At 38.9% G+C, this 27158-nt stretch overlaps 1 protein-coding gene across 1 annotated transcript in view; it reads right to left on the bottom strand.

The window, feature by feature from the left end:
- Positions 1-26432, bottom strand: part of plcl2 (phospholipase C like 2) — an 82376-nt gene extending 55944 nt beyond the window's left edge. The window contains exon 1 of the mRNA XM_066715690.1: positions 25182-26432. Coding sequence (XP_066571787.1) covers positions 25182-25442 — 261 coding nt within the window. The 5' untranslated portion in view covers positions 25443-26432. The remainder of the gene's footprint in view (positions 1-25181) is intronic.
- Positions 26433-27158: the final 726 nt, after the last annotated feature.

The following is a 27158-nucleotide window of genomic DNA, read 5'->3' as shown; positions in this document are numbered from 1 at the left end:
TTTATAAACATTTCAGAAATGTGCCATTCCCTCCCTAGGTTCAATGGCACGAGTGTCCGCCTTGCATCGATGAAGTCACTATTTCCACTATATTTGCAAGTGCATGTAATTGGATAGGACTGCAGCCTTATATTCTCTTTTATTTGGACAAGGAGACAAATCAGTGCTGATGGGGTTATGGATTAAGAATAATCCTCTGCTTCGGTTACCCTAAATCTAAAAAAAGGGCAGTTTGGCGAAAAAAATATACTACTTCTATAAATGTATTGTAACGGTCTGGTTTTGGATGAAAGACCCAGCAAGATAAAAGAAAAAGACTTAATATTCTGTACAACTCAAATAAAATACAGTCAGGCTATTATGTGAAAATAAAGAAACCACCTTCAGCCAACTTTGGTGCAATTTCATTAATTACTTATCGTTTAAAAGACCAACTTTAATTTAACAAAGTGAACATTCCTTTAGGCGAGTCGAAAATTCAGATTCCATTTGTTTTTTCATGAAACTCCATTATGACCCTGCTGGGGAGTATTGAACAATTTTTTTGTTCAGACTCATTCTGTTTTTGCCACCACTGAATTAGGTTAAGACTGTCAACCGAATGCAAAGTCATACCTCAAAATGAGAGAAAATAAATTGGCGATACCTAAGTTGTGCCTCTGGCTCTTTACAGTCTTCCTGGGTGTTGTTAATCTGCATTCTTGACATATTGTTCACAAGTCATTCCTGGAATTTCACCCAAGCCTTGTTTGTTTAGAATTAATAAAATATTACAAAATATTATAAACAGATGTCTTATTTTTTCGTGTTTATGTACAGCTGTTCATTAGTCTACACTAAGGACTGAAGTTTGATTATTTACATTTGCATTTTAATTTTAAAGAAGAAGTCCCTTTTCAGAACAAACCAGACAATCATTTTGTAGGATATGTTAGGATTAGGATAATGTTCAATGCTAATTTTAATCAGACTTTGATATTGAAAATGTACCACAGACTTCCTTTTGACTTACTATTGGTCTTTTAGTTGACAATTACAGTATGCAGTAGACAAGAGTAAATTTACTACAGTAACCTTCCTACAGTCTGTACTGCATATGCGACAGTCTTAAATACTGTACAGTACCTATGAATGGCTTTCATTATTATAATAATGCATGATGGCTTTTTTTTATATTTCTCTTCGTTTGTTTTGTGATGTTACTTCCTAGCCCTATGACAATGCAGAGTAAGAGTTGTGTGGACACAAAAGCATTTGAAGTATCTGCTTTTACTTTTGGTCACACTACAGGTAAGCAGATACATACAAAATGAAAGGAGTGGGTCATGCCACATAGAAAGGGAAATCTCTTATTTATTTACTGCAGAGAAGGATGTGCCTGCAGGGAATTTAATCTTTAGGTGAAACTGCTAAATCCCTCACTACCTGGGACCACATAAACACACAGGAGACATAATTCTTTAAGGCATAGTTCAGACATGTATGGTAAATTACCCATCAGCTAAGAAAGCAAACATACAGGATGCAAGCTAACCATGCGAGATTCAGTTTCAAGAGCAATGGAAGTCAGAGAAGGACCATTAATTGACACTCTTCTGAACTAAAACTGTCTCTACATTATGCAAGTACAAGGACTTTGTTTTTGTGTTCATGGCACAAGTGTTTTATCAATTATAATTAATATGTTAAAATGAATATCAAGAGACACCTGGAATGCTAATCACTTTTATGTGACTATTTTAATGTTGTTTTATAATCTATCAAATATGGCCCAGTGTCACATAAGAAAATACAAGATGCATAGACACTATACACACTGTCAGACATCAAAGGTATCACACAAATAGCTGCCTGAATAACCTGGATAAAAATGGTTTTGCAAACAATATATTCTCCCAAAAAGCAAGGCATGTTACACTAAGCTATCATCACAGGATCGTCATTTACCAGAGGATGCTTTTATCAAATAATTTTCAGATGTAATTCCCAGCTCAAAGTTAACTGTAATGGAGCTAGAATGCCAACAGTGTTTCTTTTTTAAAATACATCGTGTTAATGTGCTGAATGGCAAAAAACAAAAGCTGATCAAGTGTACTATATACGACTTTCTAGGATACATAGTAATGAAGAGCACAAGGACCTGAATGAAAAACACTTCACCTGTCATTTCCATGTTTAATATTCTTCCGTGAATGCCTCTTATCTGCACCACTTCTCACAATTATGTGGTGTAGACTGGCTGTAAAATGCATCTACTACAATGCACTATATGGCTCATTACCAAGACTCTGCCAATCTCCACAACCGCAATGGCTGCCTCCTAATCTCAAACGCAGCTCTAAGCCTCCGAGATAAACCATTCGAAAGACAACAGTTATGGCTCAAGACCAAGCAACACCACCTTTTCTTCAACAAAGTAGTATATCTAATTTGTACTAAAAATGTGTTCATGTGTTTCACCAAAACAGTTACCTGACTGTTGATGGTACTCCCAGTTATGAGTGTATGTCCATGCACAGACCAGACTAACACATTTTAGTTTTCGCTGGCCTATAGTTTTGTTAAACTAGGTCAAATAATGTTCAACATGTTGTGGGGAACTCCATATCCTGCTTCAGAACCCAGTACGAAAAATGGTACATCGAGGGCACAGACTGTATCACACCATCTCTCTGCCTTACATATCATTTAAGCATTGAGAATGGCTTCTGTGACTATTGTACATGTATACATCCCTCTCTGCCTGTAATGGATTGTACCAAAGGTCATGTGCAGAGGAGATTGTGGGCTCCTTCCCCATCAACATGCATTGTAATATTTTGTAAAAGAGTGCCTGCCTGACCAATAGGATTAATGGAAGTCCATAGCATTTATCCATCAAGTGGCCAGTTACAATATGGCCAAATCCAACTGAGCAGTGTGAAATACACGTGGTCATCTCTCTAAACTAGAGTTTTTCTTTTTTTTTTTTTTTTTCTTTCTTAGTGAGCAGGACATGATCTTCACACCTCTGTGTCAAACTGAGAAAAGTCTCTCTGCAGTGTCACATTACACATGAGCTGAAGGTCATCTTGTTGTCAAATCTGTCGAATGGTGGTAAAAGTACAAGCCTTTGGGAATTTCAATTATTGCCTTGTTATTTATTTTAATAAGTTAGCAGGATATCCCTTGATGTTTCCGAAACATGTTTATTATTAATTTCCTGCTTACATTAAACTTGTACTGCTTACTAAAGATAAGATATTCTTTAACAAGGTCAGGTCCTCAAGGTTGCAGAAGATGTCAGCAACTTGTCTCAACAAGAAAGTCTCCAGACTCTTCTCTCCACCGTCACTCCTCAGACTCAAAAATAACAGAAAACATACACTTTGCAATCCATCTGATGGTAACATTCACCTCTGACCTGGTTAGGTTTTCATCCATCTTGTTATAAATGGATCACCTCGCTGGAAAACACATCTGCCCAACGAACTTCAAAAGACATTTGAAGTTCTGTCTAAAACTTAACAGTATTTTTCCCCCTCCTTTAATATCCATCTAAATTAATTCCTAAGTCCTCTATTTCAAGCTATATTAAGTTAGTGGATGTTTATCTTAGAAAAAATTGTAAATAAAGCTGCATTTCTTAAAAGCTATAAACCCCTTAATTCAACCCTTAAATTACATTGGAGAATCCCTTCTGGAAAACAAATTCTTCACTAAAGGGCAAGCAATCAATTATATGCTACTGTAACTTAAGATGTAATGTATCACTACTATATAGTAAACAGAAAACATGTGGAAAGATTGGTACACAGTATTTCAGTGTTGTTTTGGTGTGTTTTTTTTTTTTTTTTATCAAAACGTAAATACAAAACTGAATTTCAAATGATCTGAGAAAGGGGGCTGAGAATTTCAAAACATGACCTTCAATTACCCTTTCTATCACTAATGTTGCTTTCAAGAGTTCGTGGAACCCAAATAGATATATATAGTAGAAGGTAAACAAGGTTTATTTTGGCCTAGACTCAGCTTGACTAAGGGAATGATGACCTGGCCATGAGGACAAGGCCATCAGGCCCACCCAACTAAGTGGAATGAACTGCTGCAAAGGCATTGTTGGGGTGGAGGACGGATGCAATACAACGAATGCTGTGAAAGTGCATTTGTGGACGGATACTTCTGCTCTGCAATCAAGGTTGTCCTCCTTCCAAACTTCAGTTTAAAACTCCATTTTGTCTGGCTCCATAGCAGTGTTGCAGTTATTAAGCTATTTATGAACTATAAACATAAGTAGTTAACTCTGTAATACACTCTATGATGCTTGGCATGAAGCAGTAAATGCAGGATTTCCATCATTGCTGTGGAAATGTGGCAATCAAAGACAAGACAGCCAATATGATTAAACAAAAACATTTGCTCCATATGCAGCAAACCAAGAATAGAAGCCCACAACTATGATATACATAAGGTTTAATTGTAATACAAATTCACTATGTAAAACAGGAGTTGGCTTCAGGCAAAATGCTTGATGTGGACTACTGCCCGTCTCAAGACCCATTTGTATTCATTACTAAGGACGTATGGAAAAGGTGAAGAGTCCAAGGCACCGCACAGCACGCCGAGAAAGCAATAGAGAATGATACCGCACCAATCCTCATGTCACCACGTTCTCCATGACATAGCTGGAAAGGAACCCAAGTTAATGAGGTGAGAATACCATCCCCCAGATGGAGGACTGAAAATCAACTGTAGCCGCCATTCACGCGTGTCAAGGAGTCTAGGGAGTCTGGCTTCAGATCTGAATATCTAGGCTCATGTAAGAGCGATGCAACATCACTCGGCAACTGAAGCTCAAACACTTGCAGAGGAGGCCGCTCGTATCTCGTGTTTCTCCATGAGTGGCTTGTGAAGTGAAAAGATTCACAGATACCAGCTTAACAAATGGAAGTATTCTGTCATTACATTTATGTCAGGGTTTCTTTCTTACTGCACATATCAGCGCCTAAAGAATTTATACTTCACCTTAATGCACCAAGTACTGCATCACAGTAAAAATAAATAAATGCAGCACTATTATAACCATACATTTTTGGGGAGTGAAAAAACACATGCAGTAGTGTGAACTTGTGTTGGTACATCTTATCATCTACATCTGTAATGTAGTCAAATCTGCCCCCTCACACACCCTGTGGCTTTACTTCCGCTTGGCTCTGCAGCAGTGTCTGCACAGCCCTACCTGAGTGAAAGCTGTGCCTCTCAAACAACCTGCTGTTTTTACAACCACATCCTCTTCAAGTCACAACAATGATGTCCATGACAGAACCAACCACGTTGCAAAATGACAAGAGACACTAAGAAGGAGGGGGAAAATACAAATCAAAGAGTTGAAAATTGCTTCATACTCCCCGACAGCTGGTGCCAGAGTGAGAACTTCTTAATACACACAAAGTTGTGCATTTTCATCAACTCAAGATTATTGTCTGCAAGCCAGCTGTAAAAGATAGGCAGGGAAACTTATTAAAATATCCATCTCAGACACTGTGTTCCACATAAAGAATAAATAAAAGATGTTTTAACCTGTACCTATATATATATATTTCTAGCTACGTCCATTCATTCATCTCCAACCCTGTCTGAACAGGAGTCTTATAGAAGTGTTTCAATTTCAGCCTCCGAGTTTATAACACTATTAGAAAAAAATAGTTGATCGATGGCCCACTCAATCCTAACTTGATCTCCGAAGCCAACCAAATATAGAAAAAGGCATCTTTAAAATGAGATCAGCCTTCCAGTACAACAAGAATAACATTATTTAACAGAATATGTGTGACTCGTGCCACTAATAGTATATGTGCAATATTTTGATGGTTTTAATTTCTTTGCTAAGTGCTAGGTTAGGAGGTGTTGGGAAGATTCAACACTGGAGCATCTTCATAGACACAACACAAAGACAAAAGGTAACTAGGACACAAACGTAAGTTAATAATAGCCAGTGGAGAGGAAGAATACTAAATAACAGTTTTAAATGCACGTGCCATTCAGTCCCTCATCCTCCAACACACAGTATTCCCAGGTGGGTTTCCCTGGTACAAAGTTTATGATCAGCAGAAATTGGGCCATGAACACGGGAAAGGGTAAAAACATAGTTCATTCAATTTATGTCTACCGTCAGCAAAGCCGGTGGGATTTCTCTCCCTGTGATAGACAGTGCTGCCCACCATCATGGGGAAAAAATAAATACAAAAATAAATCAGGCATACGGAAGACAAGAAAGCTCCCAGAATGTAATGGTTTGCCAGAGAGAGAATTGCATCCGAAGACTGACGTGTTGCACACAGTTCCTGCCATTACTGCTTCTCCCTGCTAGACAAATCAGAGCCAAGGACTGAAACCACGTGTGGCACAGAACTGTACAGGTTGTCATAATATATAGTGCATCACTTGGGGAAGTACATTATAAGCCTGCCTCGAAGCTGTGAAACACTGCAATCGTACAATAGCTGTGAGAGTATGCAACTACAACATATAGCTCTGACACGATCTTTTACTCCAACAGCAAATGCTTCTATACAATCTTCAATGCAGTGACCTCCAATTATAATTAGGCTACTCCAACAACTAATTAATTTACTCTGCTGATACAACTGTATGGCTAATTAGCATGGAAAGCGTGCACAGGCTGTGGGGGAAGGACATACACAATGTTCAATAACAGATACAGTGATATTTATGGACTTTGATTCAATTTGTTAAAAATCTACTCCCTAAAGACCAAATTATGCAACCACGAAAGTAATACTTGCAGACTGAGCCTTTTTCTGTCGAAACTCTCAAGATCCAATTAAATCTCATACTGTATATGCTTCATACCTTTTTTATGATACAGTCAGCCCCACCTAATTGCATTGTATAAGTGCATTTCCTCCTGTAAGTTGATGGAAACTGTCAGAGATGTGAGGGCTTTTAATGTATTCCATGCATTACAGACAGTGGGAGCGGGGACGGAAAGTGAAACTGAGGGAGATGGGAGTGCTACTAAGGGGGTGGAATAAAGATGCCACTCAAAGTGAATTAATGATTAGTGGAGGCAAAGGAAAACTGACACACTTTCAATTAAGAGACTGCACAAAAGCACTGTTAAAATGAGGACACCGTGATTTCTGTTTATTTTTTAAGCAACCAAGAAACTGCATGTACTGTAGATTGAATTGGATTTTGGAATTCCTACAATATACTTACAGCATCCAATTTACACTTTGTTTTACATTATTATTAATTAAGTGGATTAAAATGTGGCTTGTGGAAACTTGTGGGAAATATGTACTGTACAATAAACTGAAGACAGACACAGACAGCAATTTAAAACATGCAATATTTCATTCACTAGTCAAATTAGAACATTTCCATTACAATGCACTTCTTTTTTTTTTTTAACTAATCCTAATGCAAAGCAGTTTGCATTTACAAAGTGTGTGTGCATGCATGCATGTACCATTCCCTGCAAATTGATGGTGTACTTTCTGTTCTGTCTTTTTAAACGTATGACTCAATATTGCTTATATCAAAAACCTCTTTGGGATTACATACGTTTATTATACAATGTTCAAATATATTTTCTGCATATTAAAAAAAAAAAAAAAAAAGTAGATATCTATAATTGTGCACAGTTTTTTGGTCAGTTGACAGTTTTACAGAAGTGCCGCAATGTAACATAAGTGTTTAGTCAACATGAATATCATTTGATAATAAAAGGACGATGTGCACAGAAGCACCATTCATCATCGTGGGGATTTGTTGATCTTTTAGTGAACATTTTTGTGACTGTCTTCCACCTCTAACTAACGAATTGCCTATGAAGCAGATAAAAGCCTGTCTCGCATCAATATTCACAATGTAACACAGCATCAATATTCTAGCGGTCTGTAACATTATGTAATGGAAAAAAACTATTCAGTCTGTAAATATCTTTTAAGCTGCAAATTCATCTCTAGGGATCTGCCTCCATTAGGTCAACCTTCTACCATGCAAAGTCTGAAAGCCACTACGGTGACCTATTTGTACAACAAGAACCTAATTTGCATCGCACAAATGAATCTGAATTAGCGTGAAACATACTTTCCATTTATATTTTTTTTATATTAAGATTTAGTCACAGACAAGATGCCTACAATGCATTAAAGCTCTGCACCAAGGAATCTCCTGGTGCATGTCCCAACTAAACCAAATCGACAGCCAAAGAGACTGGAGCCTTAGAGCCTACACAGATTTATCTAGGACAAGGCTGTGATGGTGTACAGCAGAAGCAAGGCCAAACACTCCAGCACCATCCGCTGAAATTCTGTCACATTTGACTGTTATCACTGTACAGATTTTAGGATTAAGCAAACTGCAGCGAGATCCTAGAAAACAGAATTGTAGAATAAAAACAAAACATCAATCAAGGGACTAAAAAATTAAAATATAGACTAAAGTGTTTCTTGAAACAAACAATCAACATTCACCATCTGTGCTGCTTCTGTGGGCTACAAAGAGAACCAAATGTTTGGACAAGATCTCAATGAGTAGATGTTGTTGCAAAGGAAAACCACAAAGTCATTGACCCACTCACTCAAGATAAATGCATCAAAATAAAGTAGTATGTAGCAGATATACACTCACCTAAAGGATTAATAGGAACACCATACTAATAGTGTGTTTGACCCCCTTTCGCCTTCAGAACTGCCTTAATTCTACGTGGCATTGATTCAACAAGGTGCTGAAAGCATTCTTTAGAAATGTTGGCCCATATTGATAGGATAGCATCTTGCAGTTGATGGAGATTTGTGGGATGCACATCCACGGCACGAAGCTCCCGTTCCACCACATCCCAAAGATGCTCTATTGGGTTGAGATCTGGTGACTGTGGGGGCCAGTTTAGTACAGTGAACTCATTGTCATGTTCAAGAAACCAATTTGAAATGATTCGACCTTTGTGACATGGTGCATTATCCTGCTGGAAGTAGCCATCAGAGGATGGGTACATGGTGGTCATAAAGGGATGGACATGGTCAGAAACAATGCTCAGGTAGGCCGTGGCATTTAAACGATGCCCAATTGGCACTAAGGGGCCTAAAGTGTGCCAAGAAAACATCCCCCACACCATTACACCACCACCACCAGCCTGCACAGTGGTAACAAGGCATGATGGATCCATGTTCTCATTCTGTTTACGCCAAATTCTGACTCTACCATCTGAATGTCTCAACAGAAATCGAGACTCATCAGACCAGGCAACATTTTTCCAGTCTTCAACTGTCCAATTTTGGTGAGCTTGTGCAAATTGTAGCCTCTTTTTCCTATTTGTAGTGGAGATGAGTGGTACCCGGTGGGGTCTTCTGCTGTTGTAGCCCATCCGCCTCAAGGTTGTACGTGTTGTGGCTTCACAAATGCTTTGCTGCATACCTCGGTTGCAACGAGTGGTTATTTCAGTCAAAGTTGCTCTTCTATCAGCTTGAATCAGTCGGCCCATTCTCCTCTGACCTCTAGCATCAACAAGGCATTTTCGCCCCCACAGGACTGCCGCATACTGGATGTTTTTCCCTTTTCACACCATTCTTTGTAAACCCTAGAAATGGTTGTGCGTGAAAATCCCAGTAACTGAGCAGATTGTGAAATACTCAGACCGGCCCGTCTGGCACCAACAACCATGCCACGCTCAAAATTGCTTAAATCACCTTTCTTTCCCATTCAGACATTCAGTTTGGAGTTCAGGAGATTGTCTTGACCAGGACCACACCCCTAAATGCATTGAAGCAACTGCCATGTGATTGGTTGGTTAGATAATTGCATTAATGAGAAATTGAACAGGTGTTCCTAATAATCCTTTAGGTGAGTGTAATTTACAGGTTAAAATTGAAAGCTTCCAGAACAAAAGTTTTAAGTTTCCTTAAGAAGACTCATTTTATGTCATAGATATATTTACACGCTTACAGCAGGCATCAATAGAGATGGCTGTATGGATGGACAGGAAGGAAGATGGATAGAGAGAGATTCAAATTAATATTAGAAAGAGTCAAGAAAAGATTTTCACATACGATAAACCGTAGCATAATATATGGGAAACTTTCGAAGTCACCTCCTGCCTAAGAAAAAAAGAGACTCGGCTTGTATTGGTGTGGAAGGGAGAGGTTGGTAATGAAGCAGAGGTTTAACCTGCATTAAACTATGAGCTGGAAGATATCAAACTACTATGTAACATTATGGAGTAATGCCCTGAAATATAAAAAGTAATATTGGAAAAAAGAAAAAAGAAAAAAATCAATAGCAGTTAACAAGACTGGAGGCTGGAGATAGACTGCCAAGGATATACAGACAAGGCTATGACCCAAAGGAGTGATTACACATCATTTTAAAAGCTTATATGAGCTGCTATGGCAGAGATGTGGTCCACAGTATGACTGGTGAAATATGAGGGAAGATCTCTTAATATGTTTTAGTGCATATGGCCACTACTGTGGTATCTGGATGAAAACCATCAAAGTACTACAATATCAGAGGGGGAATGTGCTTCTTAAACTTAAAGTGCCCTGTCAGCTAACTACTCACTCAATTAACACTCCTATCCTAAGTATTACTGGATGCTGCAATCTGCGCCTTTGTTACTGCACTTCTGTTTTTGTTAGTTTCCTTCTATAGCCTTTGTAATGCATGTATTTTGAGAAGTATAACTTCTGTATATTACCTTGGATTAGGGCAGTGCGATATGACGATATATATCGTATGACGATAGAAAAACGTCTATCGTTTCATATTATGCTATATCGTGGTGTCGCAAATTGCAAACTTTACGGCAGTGTTTTACGTCATTAGGACGCTTTGCGTGCTGGATGCAGGTAGAAATGAGCATCAGAAACACAGACGGACATGAGAGAGACCGACACACAATAACACAACCAAGAGACACTGTAATGCGCAGGCGCACACGGTCCGCCCCGCTCTCGTCGCCGGGCTAAACGCGATCTGCAAGCACCCCCACCCCCGCTAATATAGACTGATACCATTTGTATAACGTTTGTTTGCATTTTAATAAATTGGAAAGCAATGCAAACATGCAGAAAGTATCATTTTCTTTTTATTAAGATGGTGAAGTGGTTCAACAGTTGTATTATTATTATAACTATTTCGTATTAACATCGTGCTGTATTTGTAAGTAGAATCGAGACGCGACAGTCACAGGAGAAATGTCTGTCCAGCAGATGTTAATGCGCCGCTATAGACCCGGCTGTGGTGAATCTGCCTGAATCTGGACCTTTACTGCGCATGTGCTGCGTGATCACATGACTTGTGACTGGCGTTGTGTGACAGTAAGTCATGCTGTGTGTCCATGTGCTCGGAGGAAGAGAAGTCGAAACGCGTAGGCATTGTGGTCACTTTTTCTCTAATACATCATTTTTGAGACCTCGGTGAATATGGACTGTTTTTAGACGGGAGCTGCTGTCCTTCCTTCCTTGACCGGATAATTGTTCTATATAAAATCCCTGGGATAAGGCACCCCGCATTTAAGATTTATTAAAACTACTGTAACGCCAGCTATTTAAAAACTTGTGTGTGTGTGTGTGTGTGTGTATATATATATACACATACTTGCCCTGTAATGTGTTGCATTCTGCATATATTTACCATGACAGCCTGCATGTAGTATTTGTTAGTTTTGCTTATTGAAGGATTAACGAAATACTTGTAGTTTGAATGTCTTTGGTCTTATTTTGTGGCTTGATTGGATAAAAACGAGAAATATTGAGATATATATTGTGTATCGCCCAAACTTCTAAAAATATCGAGATATTATTTTTATGTCATATCGCCCAGCCCTACCTTGGATAAAGGATTCAGGCTAATGTTTTCTAACAACATGCCCCCACCTTTAATGCAGAACTAGTACAGCTCAAACTGTCAATCAGAACTTAAAAAAAAAAAGAATTTAAAAAAAGCAAAGACTGGTGCTGAGGATTAAATTAAGTTTAAAACGCATTCATGCAAACAGCCCCCAATTCAATCAGCAGGTGCACAATCCCTGCAATAAAGAGGCAACCTTTTAGCAGGTATAGGCCTACATGGCAGCAGCTGACCAGTGAACTGATGGTGAGACTGATGAACACGGCTCAGCCTCAAACGCCAGAGGGGCAACAGCAACCACTTGTACATTCTTGCGGTGAAAAAGTGTAAATCATAAAAACAATACCTATAAAATAGTGAGTTTTATTTTCTGCATTTCATTTACACATCCTGATCATTACTGGATTTCAGTACAGCTCTATAGCCTCTAATATAGGACTCATTAAGATGAGGGGGAAAAAAAGTGATCTAAAACATTTATTTTGGAGGAAAAATAGGCAAGGTCAAAAATATATGACACTTGAAGTGCTATTTTCCTTTTTGAGCATCTGCTGTGGAATCGAGTTCAAGGGGGAAAAACAGACTAATAATGGCCAGGCTATCATAACAGACAGTATAGTGTGGTTATCAACAGCTCCTGTTGATTCTGGCAAACTAGAACACAAGGGTCCCAGCAAATAGGGAGAAAATTGTGATAACAACCACTGACTACTGATTAACACATGCACTCCGAAAACATTCCTCCTTCGAAGCTCAACATGCCATACTCAGCCACTGACTTCATATGGTATTATTCATGGGTTGAACATGTGAAGAATTCAGGATTCCATGCAAATGCAACATTAAATCTTTTTGTATCACAAAAACATGTAATCTTGATGTATCTTCACTGATAGTCATTTGACTTTAATAGATTTTTTTAAATAACAGTCAAACTATTATCATGGATTATGGCATATGCCCTATTTAATAATTCCACATCTTTCTCATTCAGTATTTTCTTTAAACGTCAGGTAAGACAGTTGCAATGTTTAAGCAATCTTGTGAAATAATTATACATCATTAAACACAGCTATTGTCAACAATAAACACTTTCAAAAGACAGTCAACGTTTTTACATTTATATTGTGCTGACATTTTATTTCTGCAACAACCCCACTGTGTGGATGCCCATGTGGTATACATTAACAGTGAGCTAAAGTGAACACTTTTCAGTTCGGTTTTAAAATAGCCAGTGAAGGCTCAGCTACTGTGTGCCAACATTTACAAGGGCTAGTGGACATGGCAACCCTACGGTTAGATTATTTGATACAAGTATTAATGAGCAATTACTGTTAAACAATAATATTGCTACTATTAAAATTCAGATTTAATACTGTCTGATGTCCTCACTGTCAAATAAACGACGAGCCAATGTGAAGGAGCCACAGAAAGTGTTTGTATTCAGAGCCAGTGTTATTCTTAACAGATCTACCATATAAAACAAAGTTCTGACAAACATACTGGAGATTCCACAGCAAAGTGTAAAAAAGTTTTGATTCTCTTCACACCTGCGCTGCTCCTCCAAGAGGCCAAAAAATTAAGAATGAAAAACTTAAATCCCTCTGTATAAATTAAACTAAAAAAAGGTGAAAGTAAACATTTTATAGATTCTGATTTGCCCGAGGTTTCCATATTGCGCTGTAAGGTACAGATAAAATAAAAGTAACACAGAATCACAGTGAATCACTTTCCCAGCTTAAGGGCAGTAACTATGTAAAATGATTCTGTGCAACAAGTTCAATAGTATACATGCATTATGAAATGTTATAATTTATTTATAACAAATCCCTGGGAGGAATACAGGCTTCATGGTTTCCACAGAGGGAAAAGCCTAGCCCTGAAGCCAGAAGAAATGTCAACTTGATACATTAGAATTAGCTCCATAAAATAATAGTTTTACAAAGGACCTAGATTTTATTAACAGTATCTGTTAACCAAATGCAAGACAAAGTATTGAACTTTGCTTGAAATGCAAGTGGTTTCCTGCGTGGAAAATTTAGGGAAAAATAAGCAAATACATAAAAAAAAAAAAGGAACAATCTTCTAGAAAAACAAATTAGTCACCAAAATAGGAAGAAAATATTTTTCATAGCCTAGCTGACCTTTTCATTAGGCAACATTTGACAATGTATTAAAAGAACAGAAGCATACAGTAATGATTATTTCTTAAAAAGAGCACATTTAGAAAATATTGGAATCTTAAAAATGTGTATGAGAACATGTTTCCTCACAAAGCAGGTTTAAAATATTTCATGCATTCCTTTCCTTGTAACTCCAAAATGATAACATGCATGATATCACTACTTCCTGTGTACGTATGTTTACAGAGCTGCATACATATAATTAAAAAAATGTAAAATTCTATATGCTTGTTACAGTCTTAATATAAATTTAAACTTGTGGGCCTACATGCAAGTCGGCCAGCTAATCCTTTGAATTGAGGCTATATTGCAATATTATGATGTGTAGTTTTATGAAGCACAAATGCACCAAATGGCAGCCACAGAGTCAAACTAAGGCAGAAAGTGATTTTCATCTAAAAAACATGTCACTTTTTTTTTTCTTAGCAGATGAAACACGAACAAACTCATGAACTGTGGGTGCATTTGGTCATTTTTTACACTTCTGTTAATGGAAAAACAGAACTCCACAGCTTAATTCCCCCCCCCCCTTTCGCTTTGAATTAAATTAAGTTTTAATTTGTTGCATCCCATCTTCCTATTTTGGAAAACTGCATTTGACCCCATTATTGAGACAGCTTACCGAATGTGGTCTGTACCAGCAGCTCTTATTAACATCCATCCAGAACACACACACAATCTGATCATGCAAAGGCACCGTGACAAGGACTTTACAGCATCAGTATTTCAGTCCCATCACGGCCGTCTGGCGGACAAATCCAATAAACACTGTACAGCCTCCTCTGCCGTGGTGCAGAATTTGAAAGAATAACTGTGCAAATGGGTTGCATTGAGATCAGGTCAGCAGCACGATTGCAAAGAGTTATTCAGGCAGTGGCAACGTCCTTTTTGCTTCTCATATTCATTGTATCGTTGCTAGATACAGACATTTCATGTGTGTGTGTCCAGTTTGTTTGTCTAAGTGTTTAATAAACAGACTATAAGACTATTTTCAGTCAAAGGTACCTTACATTTGCCATAACAGAAGTGATCAATTTAAAAGGCACTTTATTACAAGACAATTAGATAATCCAGTTTAAAGGGATAAAGCAAGACATCTTTTTCAGATTTCTGGTTAATTTTACCCAGCATATAAGCTAATTAAGTGAAATTCAATTATTCCATTTTAACTGTAAAAGGCATCACTGTTAAGCTTGTTAAATTCACATTTTTAATGAAAGTCAGGCTCTGTTTGGGTTGATGTTGCTCAGTGCAGCATCGTATGAATAGACTACTCAAAAGATCCAAACATGGACTGTCTTCGAATTTCACACAGTCTAGCCAATAAGCCATTCACACGTACTGTAGACAACATAGAGCTGCTCTTTGATAACACACTTATGCCAGTTTGCTCTGGAATCAAAATCCAAGAGGCAACTAATTTTAAAAGGCTGCTACAGATTATGTTTTATTTTTGATATTGTACTCTATTCATTGCACAGCAAATGTGTGGCCCAGTTGTTGTGGCAAGGTTGTGATGGTCACAGAGTATTTCAGTCAATTTCACTGTTATGATCGCTGGCGCACACTTCACTGAGAGAAGAAAATTACTTAGACCTAACGCAAATTGGCATGACATGCCAAAGGCCGTAAAGAACAATCACAAGTGCACCATGACTCCGTTTATCAATTGTACTATAAGGGCATTGCTTATATCACCACTCAATGCTTCAGTGCAGGAGCAATACAAAATCTGCAAGAACAGACCACATGGGGTTTAGCAAGTAATCCAATGAAGGTAAACTAGAAATCAATGCCAAAAAACCATCACAACTACTTAGTAAATAGAACTCAATATGGATTCAATAGCAGACATATCCTAGCTGCCATAGATTACACCACTCCAATTGGCCACAAAATGAAATAAATATTTTTTTTGATTGATGAAGCTACAGGATATATCATTAAGGAATCACTGGATTTGATCAAACTACTTGAAAAGTGTTTTTTTAAATACTTCAATTTACTGTAACTATGATGTGCAGTAGTTTCTAAAACAGGCAATGCGGGAGCAGCACACTTGCTTTTCTTGATTAGTGTTGTATTTGATTATTGGGAGTGGATTTATAGGACAGCAGAGTTAAAAAAGATGATCACCAATCATTCCACAACCTTAAGACATACGTGACCTTACAGAGTTCATTCACAAAGCACATACAAACTGGTCTTGGCCAAGACCCAGGGCTTTCAAAAACATCACCCTTTTTTCAGATGGATGGATATCATTAAAGACAGAACAGAAAGCGGTGTACTGAAGGTTAGTCCAAAATGAGCAAAGCACAGTGCCTCGATTTACCAGATACAACAAAAACACATAACATGACAGCAGTCATTTGTTTTCAATTTCTGATTAAATGTCACAAATGTAGGAATCTTTGAAGCTCCTTCATCCTCAGACCTCGTAAGGGGAACAGAAGACCTTGAAATACCTGTGTGTACAGTAAATTGAAGGACTGTAAATTAGGTTAGCATGCAGACTTCAGAACAGGGAGTTTGCCAGAAGAACGCCCTTATGCTTTGCAGGTCGACACACTAGATCAACTATAAAAATCAAATCTCTGGCTGGCTGTTATTGAACTTTGATTACACTCAGTGATCTTCCACGAGGAACAGAGTTACTGAAACCTCCCGCTGGATGAGAGCAAGAGAGGCTCAGCTAACAGCACTGTCATAGCCAATAGCCAATCTATCGAGAATCCCGCTAGGCTGCAGAGCACAACAGAAGCACAGTCTTCACATGTCTTCAATAACACAGGAGGAGAGGGTTTTCCCTTTCCGCACATTTGACCAAGGAGATGAACAACTCACACCAGCAAACACCTGGTCCAAAAACAGAGTCTTGCCATCTGGGGGTCACAGAATGCAGCCCAGATACTTCAACAAAACACTGGATTGTCAGTAACCATCTAATTATAACAAGATGCCTTCTAATATCAAGTGGATGTAACAATAACAAAACAAGACACATATAGGTATTTCTTCTACCACATTCTGTGCATTTTAAATACACAAGGACTCTTAACAGCAGACTCGGCAAAATTATGATCACCCTGTAGTAGCCCCTGAGCTAACACAGGCTCCACTGTGCCCATCTCACTGCCTCCTGCCCCTGCTCTTAACGTAGAACAAGCTTGCCCTGCTGTGGTCTCAGCTACATCATATAGTACAGTCTTTTAATACTATCATTAAAAAAGAAAGCTTGAGCTAAGCATCTTTCATTTTCACTGAGTGTTCAGATTGTTGATGCACAATAAGATGCTCATAAAAAAAAACATTATAAAAGACCTGTAATCCTGCCCACTATGGTACTTTCATCATTTGGATAAACAACTCAAAGATCATGGGCTTTATTGCCGGCATTATTTGAATTTGGTCATTAATTACAGGAAACTAACTGGGGGAAAAAAAAAAAAAAGTTTCAGATCAAAGTTAGGGATGGCCAGTTACTCTACAATGGCCAGTGCTTTGTCAGAATATGACGTTCAAAGCCCCTGATGACCACATCAAAGCAACTGGGCTTCCTGATACAAAGCTCACTCATCCTTTAGTAATAACACGAGTGATTTGGGTAAATTCTGTACTTTCTTTGGCTGACAATAGAATGCTAGTAAAGCCACGCAAGTTCCCTTCAACAGGAAATAATGACTTCGTACAGTCCATTTTGTTATCTTTGCAGTACACTGATCTGTTTATTTATTAAATGCATTTCTGTATGCCTCATTGATCACAATGCACACAGACTGTTTTATCTATTATAATTATATTTAGTTGTATAAGGAGTTAAAAAATGATATCCATGCCCATAAAGGAAACAAAATAGTGTAGTTCATGATGAATAATACCAATGCATATCCTGAATTACACTAGGAGGCACCAACACCAACCTAATTTTGTACGCCTTTCTTAAAAAATAAATCAAGGACAAGTCAACTGATCAATCTATGTGCTCCAAAGGAACAGACACAGCTAGAGGGCCTTCTCACAGCCAGTATCCCTCAAACCCTCTTCAGCACGGTGCTGCCTCAACATAGGACCACAGAAGGCAGCCCTGCAAGCAGCCTGGGATTGTTTTTTCCATGCTGTCACAATGTAAAATCCCCCCAAACTACAAAAATGACACACAGTCCTCTGTGGTAAGCTTCCTTCCCAGCCACAGAAAGTCTCGGCGATCCTCCTGTGAAAAGCCCAATATTCTGAGGAATTTCTGTGCGCTTCAACACAGCAGTTTGTTGGCCTGCATTGTTTTCCTTTCCCACTGCTAGGGGCCTCTGTGAACTTCTGTGGCTGTTCCATCTCAGAAGGCCATCCAGTATAAATATTGTCAGTAAATAAACTCTGTGTACATATTTAAGGATTGTATGCAGATCTCTAAAGACAGTTGATGTGAAAACAGGTGAAATCGCCAAATCATAAGTGACTGTATGAAACCTAGCTGTTTTAGGTTTGAATTTCACATGCTTCCTGAATAAAACAAATAGATTTCGCAATGCCTTTGCTAGGCTATATCTCATTGGTAATCATGCTACTACCTTTTAGAAAATACTCTAAACGACTGTAAGATTTTAAATATTTCAGGACACTTGTGATTTTGATTGGCACACTTAATCATTTACATTAAAGCTGAACATTTTAAATAGATAATATATAATAATGTGCTATGAATGGGGTATGCGACTTATTTAAATAAACACACTAAACTACCACCATTATGTAAGTACCAGTGGAAGATAGTTTTTCTCATGTTCCAAACAACTTCATAACTTGTGTGCAGTACATACTAGTCAATCAGGGGTAGCTCACTGATGTGTTCCCCTGCAGAACTCCATAACAACCAAGCCCTTAATTATGTAATTGTACGATCAAAGAGTGAATTAATAATTTAGAGACAGGATTTCTGAAAAGTTCTTCCGTGGAATGAACTGGAAGGTCTTGCTGAATAATTATTCCTACTCCCACAGATCTAAAACAAGGCAAGCCGTTGTAACTGGGTGCAGAGAAAACAACAGCCAAAACCGTTTCCATAAATAAAGGTCATCTGCTGAGAAACAGACACGTACAAGAAGTTAAATGCAGATACGGTGGTAAACAACCAATGATACAAAAGTGAAAGTGAAAAGCAGCTTTAGTCACAATTCATGTAATTAGACCAAAGCTTTTAAATTAGCAAATACACACTGAATTGTTTCTTGTAGTAAAAAACTTAAGGTAGGCTAATTGGTATCAAGATGACATCTCAAGTTGTGTTCAAATAACAGGGCAGTATATTAATAGTTATATGCTCATTGAACTGAATCTATTTTTATTAACCAGGATGCATTTTGAACACCAAATAAATCAACTGAAATTATGTTCTTAAATAGTAGCAACTGTTTGATGTCAATTTTGCATGCAATTTCTTGCTAGTCTTTCGATACTTTAGAGTAATGACATTATCTTAAACGAAATATTAAACTTGATCTTTCCAGTAATCTTCTCTCACTACTACAACTGTAATTTCAGGAATAATTACAGTAGCATTTCCCAAGATATGACACCCCAAACTAGGCACATGTAATAAAGGTGAAATTAGTGAATCTGTCATATTCCACTCCATAAATCAAAATCTACCCATTGTCTGTGACAAATTACACCTCATTCTTACAGTGGGCTACCCTGACAAATATCTTTGTAATTTCATAAAAGATTACTGTAGCATTTTCCAGGCATGACACCTGAAAATGGGCATACACCACACAATAACAGTGTTAAATTGGCTCAATGCATTGTACTCTTGTGAGTACATCAAAAATCCTACATTCTTCTTTTATTAGCCATGAATAATCAGTTTAATAGCTCTACAGCTATAGCCAAATTATTACTTTTTATCTACCACAAGATGTTTCAGATTAAGGTAAACAAATTCCTTTTTGTATTTTAAGATCATACTAGATAAATTGCTAGAAACAACATCAGCAACAGGAAATTACTTTCCTATATCGACACAGATCGTAATCCAAAACTATACCTAAGCCTATGGTAATTTAAAGCAGAATAATATGACATCACTTTAGCATTACGGTGCAAAAATGACTGAAACCCCTTGCAGTTTATACCAGCTTTTATATGTATGCATCGAGCATAGTTTTGGGATCTTTACTGTATGTCTTGCCTTTCTGTATCACAGCTGTTAGAAGCGATGTTCACTGGAGTTCATTCTGGCTCTGCTACTCCAACTGTCCACTATGGTTTCATCCCTACAACATTGCATACGATACAAATGCCTTTATCGTATTTCCGGTTACAATTTTGGCAACATTGTGCTTCCTCTGAATATCTTTGCTACAGTTTTGTTTTCGAGTGAGATTGCCCTCAAAACATATTCTGCTCACGGCAGTTTCACATCGTCTTTCAGTAGGAAGGGTGTCATTAATTAGGCCTAATCTATTTTAATCTTCCTGTACTGTAACAGTCTTTCTAGCAGGCCATTTTGGTCCAGACTCTGAAAACAAGTGCAGGTTCTTGATCTGTCAGCCAAATCAGCAGTAGTGTGAAGCAGCTTCAGTGTAACACCTCCAGCACCCAACCACCCACACCACACACACACACACACACACACACACACACCCAAACAACTCCAACCGCTGAAAGAGACTTATTTATCTTTAAAATAATGAATGATTGGATTTTCAGGTTTTTGGCAAGATTTCCAAATCTCCAATAGTGTCCACACTTTCTCTACAGATTTCAAGGTCTTGTTAGTTTATGGAAAACAGACCACTCCGCCAACAGCACCATTTAACTCTTCAATGGAAAAAAGCAGCTGTGTTTCACCTGCACTTACACCCCCTTCAGACAGCAGCACAATGCTTTATTGTACACTTTCTATTTATCCATTACTTGTTATGAGGAGCCTCAATCTCATTTTGACTCTTAGCTGTGCTTACCCTTCGTTCACCTTCAGCAAAAGCCAGTCTCCAGTCTGTTGTTAAAGACCTTCCATGTACAGTGGCTAACATGTGCAGCTGCCTTCTAACAACCTCCCAATCAGTCGGCAATTACAGGAGTTCTCTCACAGCACAGAAGAGAAGTGCCTTTCTAAATTGCTTCTGAAAACTCAGTGTAGCTGTAAATATGTTATTGCGACAAAGCTGGCATTACCCAGTATGTAGGCTGGGATTTAGTACAGTTTTGACTCTGTGCTTTGTAGACACGTTACTACTGTCAAATCAATTCAAAAGCTAATCCAATTTTTCAAAAGCCTCTGAATTCCTAACAAATTCAGAAGTAGGCCTTCATCTTCAGTCTCCATTAAAAGTATTGTGAAACCATTATGAAGAGACTGATTTGTGGTAATTTTCATTTTTGTAGTGAAAACTATACAGCATTAAAAAATAATAAAGTCTTTGAAGACATTTCCTAACCTCATGATAGCAGATTCATCTGACAATTGAAAGTCTTACTGCTGTAGGTCATAAATCCCTAAATCAATTTCAGCAGTGAAAGGCATGATCAAGAATAATCATTAGGGCCTACATTGCCATGTCTCTCCTCTCCATGCAAACAGTACCCAGAGGTACTGGCTGAAACTGAAAACACATCATTTCTGTAAAAGGAGAAAAAATTGAAAGGAGTGCAGTTTGGCTCTGCTAATATATTATTAGTGGTTAGAGAATTGGAAACTGCAGTGTAAGGAATGTGAGAAACCTTTAAAAATACAACTCATCTGCCTCTTTAATGATCTAAAAACATCTATTGATTAAAACCTCAAACCCTACAGGTAGAATGTAAAGTAGGCCATACTGCAGAGTGGAATGGAAAATATTGTTTTATCAAACTTCTACACATTTCAATGGCAGGAATATCTTCACAATTGCTTAAAGATTCTTTAGAACAGTCTGGGATTTAATGAAATACTTTTTCAACCTATCTGTTAATACAACGAGCTCTGATACCACTGTGTATGGTGAATGAGTTTAAGCTGCTTTTAAATGTGCAACAATTTGTTTGAATTCTGTTTGACCCCGAGCGGGTGGGCTAAAGCCAGGCATAAGCTGTTGACCTTTCACCTCTTCCTCCACATTGCACAATATTTGTCTTTTGTATCATCTGATACATAACTATTAAGTGGCACAGAGTCTGCTAAAAAGATGAAGTTTCCAAATAAATATTACATCATCTGTTCTCCATATTGCCAAATTCAGTTGTGAGAATCGTGGAGGATGGCCATTGTGTTGTCAAAACATGTTCATTATTATTATTATTATTTTTAAAATCTTTTTAAGCTCAAAAATAAAATGTCAATAAGTGATCTGTTCAATTGTTGGAATCATGTGCTAAACCTGCCACAGAGAACCCAAGTGACTGGCTCACTAATGATCAAGTGATAATTAAGGGTAATGAACTTACGAAATGTATGATGAATTTGTATTCAATAAATACAAAGCAACATTTCTTCTGTGGTAAAAACATCCGTATGATTTCAAACGTTCTGTGCAAAAACAAAATTGGATGATGTGTAAATGGTGGATGGTTCATAAGTCTATAGTAAACCATGTGTAAGATTAGTGCTGAGGACTATATATGCCCTCTACAGAATCTCATACATCTCCAAATCTTACATTTCCAACTGCCTACACATGATATTCACCGGTTCTGTCTTCCTACAGATAAGAGCGATGCCTTCACTCTGGATTGAATTCACTATGCATTTATGCAGCCTGATTAGAAAGAATATTGTTTTTGCTCAGAATGAAAGATGTCACATCGAGACACAGTATAAAGAACCCTTTTGGAAACAATGACTTTTCATAACTGCGTCATTCCTTTCATTTTAAACCATAATCAAAGAAAGATTCAGATTTTTTATGCTGCTTTATGGCTCGATGGTTCTTCTCAGTAAGAAGAAAAGCGTTGCGCTTTCATAAGAGACGTGATGAAATATGCAAGGGCAAACAATCTTCATTAAACAACAAAGTGGCAATAGAATGCACAGATCTGCTGAAGACCATGACTTAATTCCAGAGAAGTAACAGGCTACAGAAAGAAAAAGAAAGAAAAACAACATATTGATCAAATGGGTCAACCATTATCAAGATTTTCACAGAACAGGACCTAGCAACATGCCATCCCTTGTGTCACACAATGCCTTCCAAGGCCTGCAGAACTGAAAGAAGAGAGTTTGGAGGCTTTGAAAGTCTTTGGGGAAGCATTAAACAAGTCGCTTTCAGTGGAAATGATGAATACCATACTACACATAACAGAATGATGGGAACTTACTATATGTCATGTAGCACTAATTCTTAATCATCAATTGCAAAGGACTGTGCTTTCAACACTGTACGGAATGGAGTTGTTTCATGTGGTACGTTCTGATGTTTCATGCAATTGAATTGCAAACATTAGGTGGCCAATGTATCCTGTGCCGTTTTGCATCTTTTCACATACCCTACAGAATTCTCACAATCTCACAGAATGCAACATTAAACACAAGTTGTGCAAGACCTTGCTGTAAATTGAATTTCTCCTTTTTAGCCAACACAAACTGACAGTAATGCATTTCCTATGATGCAATGAAATGCTTTAAAACTACCAATGTATATTTTTTAACATCACATAATAGAGAATGGTGTGGACTAGGCTAAAATCACAGTAAAAGGTGTTCCAGTTGCCAATCAACTAATTAATTGATCAGTCTGGTAAATTAACATTCCCAGAAGCTTGTGTGATTCTCCAACCTGCTGCCAATTACTATTGTAAATGACACACCTGTTTCATTGATAAATCAATGTAATCGACTACCTCAATTTAGGCCCAACTCAGCTTATTTGCACCATTGTACACTGTAATGGAGACTTATGAAAACCAAATTAAATGAACATAACTGTCTCATTAACATTATGCACAACAGAGTTTGTTCTTGTCTACAATAATACACTTATACAATTTAATCAAGTTAATCAACTACCTGCACCATATACAAACTCTAGAGGCTATGTTCTGTTCTGTTTTGTTATAAAAATGCTGTACCTTTGACAGCGCATGCCATGGTTACTTGTAGTGTCTTGTTTTTATTTTATCTTTACATTAGGCAACAATTCAATTTCCCTGGAAAGTGTAATGCTATCCGGGGTTCCTCAAAAGCTGGTTCATTCCAGGAAAACCAGAATAGCTGACAGACAAACTTGATCTTTTTTCTTTTGTCCAAACAATATAGGACAGTACACCTCGGGCTGTGGATATATATGTTAATGCTGCTATAGAATTACTTTCTGATGTAATTTAAATTGTGCAATTTCAGGGTTTTAGGTTATCCATTTTCAATGTGTATCTATAATGTAATTCGAACAACCAGTACATATCCACGGTCCTATCGTTGTTTAAAAGTTTCAATACAAAGCAGACTGGTGTTCAAAGCAATGCTGTTGCAGGATCCGTAATGTAATCTATAAATATGCAAGGCTTCAACGCTGAAGTGAATCGCTGCCCTCAGCCTGCTGTAATCCAGAAAGCCACTTTTACAGACAAGATTGGTGGCTCTAACTTTGCTGCGTGCACGTCGAAAATAACTTTATTTGCCATCCGTCTGCGTGTCGTCCCTACGAGAAACTGCGTGGTAAAGCCTAACGCCCAGTGCACGGTGGAGTCCTGTGCAATCTCAGCGCTACTGCAGCATGCAACACCAGCATGTCTGCATGACCATACCAAACTTGCGAGACTGCAATACAAGGACACTTCGTCAGCAGACAATAGTGTAGAAATAACAGGTGTTTTTGCATGTATGCTCTGTATGGAAATCATTTCGACTGGTTCCCCTTCTTAATAGTAGTATATTTAAACCATCCTCCGCATACCTGCTAGCATGCACAACAACTTCGGTTCCCCTCTTTACCTTTTGTGACTGAAGCTAGGACTACATTTTAAAGCTGTGCAAAACAGAAATAAGTATCCTCAGATCCTTCCACATATTGCAAAAATAATACCTGATAGAGACGTCTCATGCACACCGTCGACAAGAGCCCACATGCATTGCATTGTACAGCAAACAAAATCAGGTTATGAGTACAAATGTGTGGTAAGACTGAAGCCTAGACATGCAACTGTAACTATGCAATGCTACACCCTTACCTTGATAATACTGCTCCTCCGTGGGATGCCAGGTTTACCCTCCAGCCCGACCGAGGTGTTGTTAGCCGTGTCCATCCCCGGGCTTCCCGGCTGTGCTGGAGACCCCGAGCCCACCATCTCCCCTCCTACCCCACAGTCCCCGTTGGACAGCGGGTCTCCGAGCGCCGCCTCCCCCGGCGCATCGTCGCCGGCCACGGCCGCTCTCTTGCCCGCGATCGGTGAAGAAGACACTCCGCCGTTCTCCTTGCCAAACTCCGCCATAAGAGTACAGGCTGGTCTGTGGATGTCTGGACTGGTGTGTGTGTGAAGATGCACTGAATTGTCAACCCCGATGACCAACAATGTGCAGAGAGATGTGCTACTATATTGGCCGGGCTGCGCAGTTCAATTCTCCAATAGCGGAAGTAATGCCATCTGAATGAGCCGTATTAGAGTCTGGCTGCACACACTGCCATTGTCATCCGACTGGCTAATGATCACACATCGTAATGTCTGTCTTACTGTGCGGACTTGCTGCTCCCTTTCTTCTGCTCTTCCTCTTCTTAACGAGCTCTCGGTGGATGCATTGCATGAAGCTTTAATTTCCAATCAAGTTCCTAAATAGGGGATAATGACTCCGTTCCTCAGCGCCGCGGAGCCCGTATCATAAGACAGCCTCTACCTGCCCGAGCTGAAGGCACTTGTCTGTTACCGCACCAGCCCTGAGCGAGTCAATGGTATCTGCCCCCAAATGGCCAAATGTGAACGAAACGCTTCTTCTGTCAAGAGAACTGACTCCGGAGCTCCTGGCGTCAGTGCGCCGCTATAATAATGACTGTTGTTGTTGTTGTTTTCCCCTCAATGAAGCACACATGCAGCCGGAAACTGGGGTCGGCTGGGCTGTGCTCTTTGTCGCGGAACAGCCCGGTTTCGGAGAGAAAGGGCAGAACAAGCCCGAGCGTCTTCCTGCTCCTGGCCGTGAGAATGACTTACTCCGCCGCAGCGCGTCCAGCACAGCCAGCGGCGCCGCACGCATCCTCGGGCGCAGGGCTACAGGGAAACGCGCCCGCTTTCCTCGGTCAGCATGTGCGCACAGAGCCGCAGGTGTGGCGTCGGCTCCCGGCTGTAATACAGGGCTGATATCCGCAGCTGCTCCGACACCCGGCTCTCAGACCGCGGGCGCTTCCTAAACCCGACCCGCGTCGCCAGCACGGCCGCTGTCAACCACCCGAGCAGCCTGCCGTCAGTCAGCCGCCACCGCTGTGGCCATTGGACGCGTGTTAATTAGCCCCCGCCCCCAGGCTGAGCACGGTACTTCAATGTAAAGGCGAGCTCCTCATTCGGCGTCGAGAAAAGCACCGACCGTAGTAAATCACCCGTCAGTCAAACGTACGTCTCTCACCCATTGGTTGATACGTGCCAAGACACGCCCACGGGCGCGTCACACTCTGCATAATGTAGGAATAGTAAAGCCGGAAAACGCTTTCGTTTTGGGCGAGAACATGTGCACGTTTTCTGCGAATCCCCAGGGCTTTAGTCTGATCCTTTTGTTTTATTTAATTCCCTCTGAAATACGACCGATTTTCTTTGGTAAATTAAAGTATGTTTTAATAAATTACATTTTCCAAGCCAGGAGGTTCACAATGTAAAGTTACCGGCGATGTATTTCGTATTCCTGGTTGTAAATGAAAGATAATTAACCATAGTACCCATTATTTAATAACATAATTATTTAGTTGTTGATCATGTTTGTAAACATTTACAAAAAGCTTATCATTTTAATATATATATACACACAATAGTGTCATTAGACAGCCAAAAGTTTGAAATATAAAATGATGCATTGACTTAAAACGAAAATAAAACTGAAATGAGTCAAAACCCTGTGCTGCGACATTCCGCAGTTGAAATCAGGTGGCGTACCTCAAGCAAGAAACTAGAAACAACTTTCAAATTACTCGTCTCAATTATTGTATTTAAAGTAATGTGGACCGCAAG

The sequence above is a fragment of the Amia ocellicauda genome, chromosome 10, assembly GCF_036373705.1.
Source record: "Amia ocellicauda isolate fAmiCal2 chromosome 10, fAmiCal2.hap1, whole genome shotgun sequence".
Classification (NCBI taxonomy): Eukaryota; Metazoa; Chordata; class Actinopteri; order Amiiformes; family Amiidae; genus Amia; species Amia ocellicauda.
The sequence above is the reverse complement of the archived record's forward strand: the minus strand, read 5'-3'. Positions and strand labels throughout refer to the sequence as shown.